At 43.8% G+C, this 8,806-nt stretch overlaps 1 protein-coding gene across 1 annotated transcript; it reads left to right on the top strand.

Moving 5' to 3' along the window:
- Nucleotides 1-842: 842 nt before the first annotated feature.
- Nucleotides 843-8,159, top strand: LOC103630570 (protein PAIR1). The gene is made up of 11 exons (XM_008651620.2): nt 843-916; nt 1,021-1,243; nt 2,150-2,300; nt 2,528-2,665; nt 2,782-2,834; nt 2,929-3,126; nt 5,174-5,233; nt 5,307-5,782; nt 6,270-6,450; nt 6,547-6,634; nt 7,780-8,159. Exons 1-11 carry the CDS (start codon nt 843-845, stop codon nt 7,908-7,910), a joined length of 1,773 nt encoding a protein of 590 aa, XP_008649842.1. The 3' UTR covers nt 7,911-8,159.
- Nucleotides 8,160-8,806: the final 647 nt, after the last annotated feature.

Genomic DNA, 8,806 nt, shown 5'->3' with positions numbered 1-8,806 from the left:
GGTGGACCACCTCCTTCCTCAAACCAAATAGCTCATAAGTTTCTTTCTTGATATCATAAAATGTAGCATTGTATGCTATGCCCCTAGCCATTTGAACTGAGTTTTTTTGTTTCAAAAGCAAAAGGTAGTGTGACATGGAGTCCAATATAAAATGTGTGTGTGGTAACATTCGACATCCTGTGTTTTTGGTTTACAAGGCAAAATATGGCAACCAAGGAGGGTGTCGTATCCCAGCAGTTAGCAGTTGTACAAGTCACTCACGACCAGATGGGAAATGTGGAGGACTGGATGGGTTGGAGCATGCAACTTAATCAATAGCGGGTTCTCCATAGATATTGGCTTGGCGGATCCCCATATTATTTGGCTATCCTCAGCAGGTCCTCTATCGCATCTACTATCTCATCCCATATTTCAAACTTCACTTTGCAAATTCTTTATTTTTCACGATCCACTATTTTGATTCCATTGCTAGTTTTGCCCCTTATAGGCTCATTCATAGACAAATTCACATGGTGCGCAATGTTTTTTCTCAAATGTTTCTCAAATAAAATAAAATTCGGCTTAGGTATCAGTGGCACCGGCAAAGTGGCACCATGTACTTGCAGCTCGTCTAGTGGGCCCGGTCGCCGAACAGAATTGCCCTGTACAGGGGCCCACACGGCAGGCAGGGTGAGCGGGGTGGGCCTCTGTACCCGTCCAGGCCATCTTGGCAGAGGAGAGAATTCAAATTTGCGGCGCCTCCCTATCCACAGCATTAATTACGCTGTTCCTGTTCGGCTGTTCCTGTTCCTGTTCCTGTTCTGTTCCTGCTCCTCTCTCACCGCACCGGCGATCACCACGGGATGACGGGAGCAGGCATGAAGCTTAAGATCAACAAGGCATGCGACCTCAGCTCCATCTCCGTCCTCCCTCCCCGGTGAAACCCGCCCACCAATTCCGCCACCTCGCACCGCGGCTGCCCCCGTTGTTCTGAGTTCTGACACATGCGATCGCTTGGTTCTGTGTTTCTGCTGCTTTCAGTAGGACCGGAGGGAGTGGCGGCGCAGGTTCCTCGGCCGCGGCCGCGGCTGTGGCGGCGGGGTCGCAGCAGCGGTCCCAGCCGCTGTCGCAGCAATCCTTCTCGCAGGGCGCTGTGGGGAGCGGCGGCGCGTCGTCGCTCCTGCACTCGCAGTCGCAGCTATCGCAGGCCTCCCTCGACGAGAACCTCCTCACACTCCACCTCGCTTCGCCCGCGCGCGACCAGGTGCCGTCTGAACCCATTCCTCCCTCTCGTCGGCGTCGGCGTCATCGCTGTACGATCGTGATCGGGGATGTGAGCCGTTGTGCTGTTGTCATGTGTGATCAGCGGGATTACCGGTTTTGCTTCGTCATTCCTCCTTCTCGTCGCTGTCCGACCGTGATCGGGATGTGAACCGTTGTGCTGTTGTAATGTGTGATCAGCGGGATTAGCGGTTTTCCATCGCCAGTGAGTTCGCGAAGGGCGGTTAGTGGTTGTGGCATGTTGTTCCGTCGCTTTGGATTAGTTGCTTCAGGTGATTTCAGTTGTGCTTGATCGATGCGTGTAAGGAACACTTCAAGCTGATGCGTTGCCGCATTGATCGTAGAAATTCATAAACAATATATTCTTCCTGAGGGCCTTTCAGGTGTACTAGTTGAGAGGGCTCAGTTGCAAAAAAAAATGTAGGATGCAGAACCACAGTGCACAGACTCTAATTTCCGACAGTTTAGCTGCCTAATCAATTGCGATCAGTAAACGTGTTTGCTCTGCTACTAGCACCATCTTGGCATCTCTTTGGTTCAGCATTACTGAAGCTATCAGGGAGGGAGTAGATCCCATATTCCCAGCATGACTGTGGGACTGTTTGAAATTGTGAATCTGTGTGAATCTGTTTGAAACTATGGTTCCATTATGCAATTTAGTCACATTATTATTTTATGATCCTCAGCAGTGACTTATACTTTATCATTCTTAAAGGCATGATGGTTGCCCAATGGCCAATGTGACAATGCTCCTTCTGCTCATGTTTCGCTTAGAGCACCCGTGCTTCTTTTGTTTGGTCAATTATGACCTATAATCTAGTTTTCGAAGATGTATAATTATGGTTTATTGCACAATTATGACCTCCATTTTCTTTCGCTTGGTGATCAGGGATTCAGGTTGCATGACGACTCATCAAAGAAGATGACATCGTTGCCTGTCACCTCAGCTTCTTGTGTGCGAGAAGAATCTCAGCTGCAACTGGCAAAAACATCAAGCAACCCTGTCCATCGATGGAACCCTTCTCTTCCTGATAGTAGATGTAAACCCTTCTCTTCCTGATAGTAGATGTAAACCCTCCAGATCTCTGTGCTGCATTTAGTACAATTTTCAGTTTATTCATACGAACATAGCAGTATTCTGAAAAAAAACAGGGGCTGAAGATGAGTTTGTTTTAATTATGGTCATTCTTATCTCATTCACTGTGTCCAGACTTCATTGAGCTCCATAGTTTTTTATTTGAGTGCCTAACAGGCAGTGGTTTAACAGGTGTGGTTCCTGCTGAGGATGTTGAGCGCAAATTTCAGCATATGGCAAGTTCAGTGCATAAGGTAGGGATGGTGCTCGATTCAGTGCAAAACGACACTATGCAGTTAAACAGAGCCATGAAGGAAGCTGCACTAGATTGTAAGTCCTAATTGGTACCTGAACTTGGTAATGCAAAATTTTCACTTTGTTTATGAGTTTTTGCGCTATAATTATGTCCTGGCGCATCACTAAAAGCATGCATTTGTCATGTTTAGCTGGAAGCATACAGCAAAAGATTGTTGTCCTCGACACTTCGATGCAGAAAAATGTAAGCATGAATGATGCTTCTGTCCTTCATCCTCCTGCGTTCTGTTACTTTTGACAGATAACTAAGTTTGACTAATTTATTTATGCCGTTGCAGCTTAAGGGACAAGGTGATCTCAAAGTGCTTGTTGAGAGCAACACAAAAAACATTGCTGATCAGCTGGCTGTTCTGAACTCCCACTCCAACAAACTGGTTGAGATATCCTCAGCCCTTTCAGTCTTGCCGAAACAAATAGAAAGAGATTTAAAGCAACAACAGAGTGACATCTTCAGAATTTTTAGAAACAACATGGAGGTAACCTTTGAGTTTCTCTTTGTTATGCAATGATTCGTCTCTAGTTTTGGTATGAACCCATTAATTCCATTCGTCTTTTGGGCTCTTCTAATGGTTGGACGTGCACACAAATAGTTACCTTACCAACTTGCTAGTTTCTGAGTTTCCCTGTTATCTCAGTAGATGTCAGTTTGGTTTCACATAAATATACAAAAAAAATAGAGGGCAGGCCCAGTGCCTAAGGCTCCCACGCGGTGACGGACGCAGGACATAAATTCACATAGGGCCAAATAAAATCTCAAAACAACTAGACAAAACCGTAAAACAGATGTAATATTGCATATAGAAACTAGTGATCGTACGATAAAAGCTAGAATTTAAATGTACACCTTTCTCTCTTCATCTTGAACATTTTTATCGTACTCATCAATTTGTCTTTTTAATGTTGAATTTAAAACTATTTCATCCAGATTAGATGTTCTTCCAATATTTAATTGTTAAAACTCTTGTTTGCGCAATGGTCGGTCGAGTAGGGTGACACACTAAGAGTAGGCTGTTTTAGACTATCTGCAACAGATGTGCTAGAACGTTTTATATCCTAAATTTTAGGGGAGATTCCTGTCCTCTACACGTCCAACAGTGTCCTCTAAATTTAGGGGACACTGTTGGATCCTTTATATATAGAGTTTCTCTCTCCTCTATTCGTTTTAATACTTTAAACAACAAATTTAGCAAAACTAAAATATGCACAATACATTTGAAATACATTTGAGAGTATGATAAATGCGTATGTACAGAAAATAAAAGTAAAATGTGTCTAATATAGGTATTTAATCATAGAGGACGAAATTTAGAGGATGTTGCAGGAGAGAGATTAGATATACAAGAGGGAATATTTTATAGGAGACCGTAAAAGATAGATATAGAGAATGGATATAAAGTATATTGTTGGAGATAGTATTAGCATGACGTTGGACTGTGGACTAGAACGATGGAAGTGGCCTGTAGTTTTGGCCCCATATACTTGCTATTTTTTACTGTATATTCAACGTATATATAAGAAGACAAGAAATTGAGGTAGGGCCATAGACCCTACTCCCACGTGAGTGGGGTCTGGAGAAGGAATAAACTAAGACAAGCCTACCCTTGAAAATGCAGAGAGGCTAACCTTGTGGTCGTGGGTTCGAGCCCCACGGTGGGCGCCAATGTTGGGGACTTGTTCTTAAATGCTATGAATTAAGAACAAGGCAACACAGAAAATGTTAATCGATAAAGTCCTTCGTCCTTCGAAGCATTATTTCCCTTAGGATATAATGATTTTCGGACGAAGGTTATGAAGGACGTACCTTCATAATCACAGCATACAATGATGAAGAATGAAACACAAAAAATATGAAGGATAACATGGATAATTATATATTATTATTAACTTATTTTTGCATTATTATTATGTAGAAACAGAAATAACATCGAATTACAAATGTACCTTCAGCTTGAAGGAGATAAAAGTACAGGTGTGACGCCAAAGCGAATGCCAAATCAGCGTGAACAGTACGGGGGTACTGTTCACCTATTTATAGGCACGAGACACAGCCCATACGAAATTACATTCATGCCCTTTACATTTGATAATAAATCTATAGTAATCTATCGAGGTCTGAATAGCCTTTTCATCTTTAAGTCGGTTTCATTTTCTGCTACCAGGCCGAAGCTTTTCTCGCTCACATCTTCGGCGCTGTATCAACCTTCGTATTATTTTGGTCTTCTCCTGCTGTAATACCGACTTGAGTCCGAAGATACCTGTTCACACATTATACTCCAGAAATACTGTTAAATCCTGTTTTTGAGGACCTTCGTAAGCCGAAGGCCCCCAACAAGGCTCAATACAAGTTAGCTCAAATTTAAAGATGGCTCAAGTTATATGGTCAACCTCATATTCTATTTTGCATTCTGAAACCATGTCACCCATATTCTGTTTTGTATTCTGAAACAATGTCACTTGGGTTGCTGAAAAAGACAACGCAGAGCCACAATTTGGACACTGGCTGATCATTGCCTCTGTGTGCAGGAGATTGCTAGAGCTGTCAAATCTCTCAACAGTAAGATCGATGCAATCCAAATGCCAACAGTATGTATTCATTACTATAGTAAGCAAGTCAAAGTTCCATCTTTATCTTCTATGTTTTTTATCTTGACTGAAGGAGCAGAGATGCACAACCAATGGAAGGCCCCTGATGAACCAACTACCAGTCGATAGAAACGAAAGGCCTCAGGTGAACCAAACACCAGAGGTAACCCGGGTGAGCCAGACAACAGTAGCAAGCTTAGTGAACCAAGCACCAGCAGCAAATGGAAGGCACCTGATGAGCAAAACACCAGCAGCAAATGGGAAAAGTGTGATGAGACAAACACCAGCAGAAAATGGAAGGCACCTAGTGAGCCAAACACCTGCAGCAAATGGAAAAACTCTGAAGAGACAAACATCAGTAACAAATGGAATTTCCCTGATGAGCCAAGTACCAGCAGCAAATGGGAAACCTGTGGTGATCCAAATACCAGCACCAAAAGGAAGACCTATGATGAGGCAGAAAACAGCAGAAAGCGGAAGGACCGAGATGAACGAAATACCCGTAGCAAGTGGACGACCCCATACAAACAAAATACCCATAGCGGAAGTGTAATGTTCTCAACTCATTTTCTTACAAGCTCCAGTTATTAGATAAAGTTATATTCATGTAGGAGCATTGAACTAGGATCTCAACGGTTGTTAAATCAAAATGCAAAGTGGCTGCTCTAAACTCGAAACCTGATTAAAATTTGATCGTTGGGTGCGTGTTTATTTTTCATTGCATCTGGTTAATGACAGCATGTTCAAAGGCTGTTGCAGACTTGCAGTGGAATGTTAGCTTTATTGGTTTTCCTATATGAATATTAGTTTCATTGTACTAGCTAGCATGGCTTTTCTTCTTTTCATCATAAGTAGTTTCTTGTCAGTTGCATTGCAAACCCAACTTACACTTGACGAGTATATATACTAGCATTATATTGGTAGCTGAAGTATTTTATTGTTTGTTCAATTCTTGTAGAATAGGGCATTTATGAAGAAGTGGTATTTGGACTACTGCCGAGCACAAGTTTGAGAAACTGCTATATGCTGATGGCAGGCATCCCGCACCTTTGGTGTGCCCTGCAAAGCAGGTAGCAACAGACCCGAAGCCCAAGGTAGACGAGGAAAAGCTGAAAGCGCTTCCCCAAAAGCTAACTAGTTCTAGATCCAGGGTGGCACCTAAACAGGAAGAGGCGGCAAATACAAAGGTCATCAGCCGGGCAGCGGCAACTGAGAAGGTAAAAAAAAAAAAAGCGCTTAGCTTGGCTTTGGGTCGATGAGCGTGTGTGCGAATTAGATTTAGTGATGGCGGGTTGCTTGTGAAACGCATGCAGGTGGTGATATTCATCGACGACTCTGACGATGACAACGACGTCCGTGCTTCCTGCGTGATCCTCAGGCCCTCGGGATCAGGCAGCTTAGGTACGTACGTAACACTGGGGGATGGAGCGAGGATATTCAGATTCAGGAGGCTGTGATTGTTTTTTTTCGAAAGGACGGCAAGAGGATTGCCGAATATATTAATAGAAGGAGAAAAAACCAAATACAGGGACTACAGGCCAGCAAGGTACCAACTACAGCCAATTCAAGAAAAAAGAAGAAAGCGAAAAGAAGAGGAAAAAACAAAACCACCACTAGAGAACTCCACCACTAAGAAAAAACAAAAACCACCACTAGAGAACTCTCTGATCAAAAGAAAGAGAAAGCCGCACTGTATTGCAAGACATCCTCCTTGATTTGATGGGCGACGACAAGTTGATCATTCCCGGAATTTTGAAAAATTCGCCTATTTCTTTCTTTCCAAATATTCCACCAAAAATAGACTACTAGCTCGTCAAATAACCTTCGTCTTGGCTTATCAATTCTGAGTCTACATCTTCTCCACCAAGTATGCAACTGGCCATCATAGTTTAGGTTTGCTAAAGAGTTGAGATTGGTCCAATGTAACAAAGTCCGCCAAATGCTTTTTGAGTAACTACAATCTTTGCACAGGTGACTCGGGGTTTCCGGATCTATGTGACAAAGAGGACAAATAGGGTTGTGATCTCATCCCCTCTTCTGCAAATTGTTAGCTGTGAGGATCTTTTCATGTAGGAGCGTCCACGCGAAAAAACGGCATTTAGGCTCCGCTTTTGCCTTCCATATTGCTTCAATTTTTATTCTAGACATGCTTCCATTGAACTGAGCTTGGTAGGCGCTACGGGTAGAGTATTCGCCATTGGCAGTCCAGCGCCATAATATTTGATCTTCATTTTCAACGTCCCTTACAACGTCACGGATGGCTTCCCACAGTGCCAACAATTCTTGAATTTCAGTACCTTCCTGAATCGGCCAGATATTGGATATCCATCTATTATCCTCTAGTCCCCTATTGACCGTGATATTCTTATGTCTCGTTTTTCTGAAAAGAGATGGTGCAATGTGACGAGGTGCCATCCCAGAGATCCAATTGGATTTCCAAAACAATGCCTTATTGCCATTGCCCACTGTGACCACCGTAGAGGCGTGAAACAAGTCCTGATTGTGATGTGAACCAAAACACATACTATTTCTGGATGCTGGTGCAGGTGAGAGGGAATGCGACCTGATGAAGGTGGGCGCGGAGGAGAGCCAGGAGATCCCGCGGAGGGCCAGGAAGCGGAGGAGAAGAGAAATGCAGGCCACTGTGGGTGTGGCATGTATGCCGCTGCCTGCCTGAGCTTCGGTATGGTTGACTGATTGGTATAATTGACTGATTAATTGATGCGGTCGGTAATTTAGAGCAGTGTTTGCACTGCACTGCATACTCTATAAAAGGAACAGTAGTAGATAGGTGAACATGAATGAATGAGGACAGGAAAACAAAGGATCAGGGTTATATTATGAATATAGTAGAGAGAAACACAGTTTTGTTGTGGTGTTTGTTGTGTTATAATAAATCATATTGGAGGTGGGAATGAAGTCATTATTACTGGAGGATATATCACAAGTACTACCTTCGTTCTTAATATTTGTCGTTCTTAATGGCAGGAGCTATACGGTTCTGCCTTTCAATTAAGAAAAAGAATGGAATTAACACGGTTTTAAGAAAAAACAGGCCTGAAACCTCCACATAGTGCACAAACAACCCAGAAAACGGTAGCCCCACACACACAAAACCATCCAAAGTCATCGTTGTCGAGCTCAACACAAGTGACGAGTAGCTCCGACTCCACTAGATGGGCCACACATGGCCAAAGGACTCAACGACGCCTACACCCAAACACCGGCACAGAAGGAGGAAGACCGCGGTGCGCCGTTGTTGCCAAGCCTCAACACACCCCACGCGAGGCAGCTCCGATTCTTCACCAACGACCATGCTCCTCTACCCCGCCACCACAATTGCCCAGCCTCCGAAACAATCCAGTCTACAAAGAAGGGAGACTTTTGGGATTATAAAACGCGGCAGATTTGGCTTCCACGAAACGGAGGCGTAGGCGAGGGCTTCGACGATTTGGAGATTCACACGACGCACACACGTCAGTATAGACTCGAGCTCTCTCTTAGGCGTGTTTGATATGATTAATCCTCCACCGTTAGGATCAGTTAGGTCGGCCACGGCTCCCGTCTTCAGCG

Source organism: Zea mays, chromosome 1 (genome assembly GCF_902167145.1).
Source record: "Zea mays cultivar B73 chromosome 1, Zm-B73-REFERENCE-NAM-5.0, whole genome shotgun sequence".
Taxonomy (NCBI): Eukaryota; Viridiplantae; Streptophyta; class Magnoliopsida; order Poales; family Poaceae; genus Zea; species Zea mays.
Note: the sequence above shows the minus strand (reverse complement) of the source record. Positions and strands in the feature narration are given on the sequence as shown.

What these genes read in the sequence shown, in the direction of transcription:
- LOC103630570 (XM_008651620.2), top strand. Translation starts at nt 843, where the DNA reads ATGACGGGAGCAGGCATGAAGCTTAAGATCAACAAGGCATGCGACCTC. An exon ending in TTTTTAGAAACAACATGGAG is followed by an intron (nt 3,127 to 5,173) that starts GTAACCTTTGAG and finishes CTCTGTGTGCAG; the next exon opens with GAGATTGCTAGAGCTGTCAA. An exon ending in GGGCAGCGGCAACTGAGAAG is followed by an intron (nt 6,451 to 6,546) that starts GTAAAAAAAAAA and finishes AAACGCATGCAG; the next exon opens with GTGGTGATATTCATCGACGA.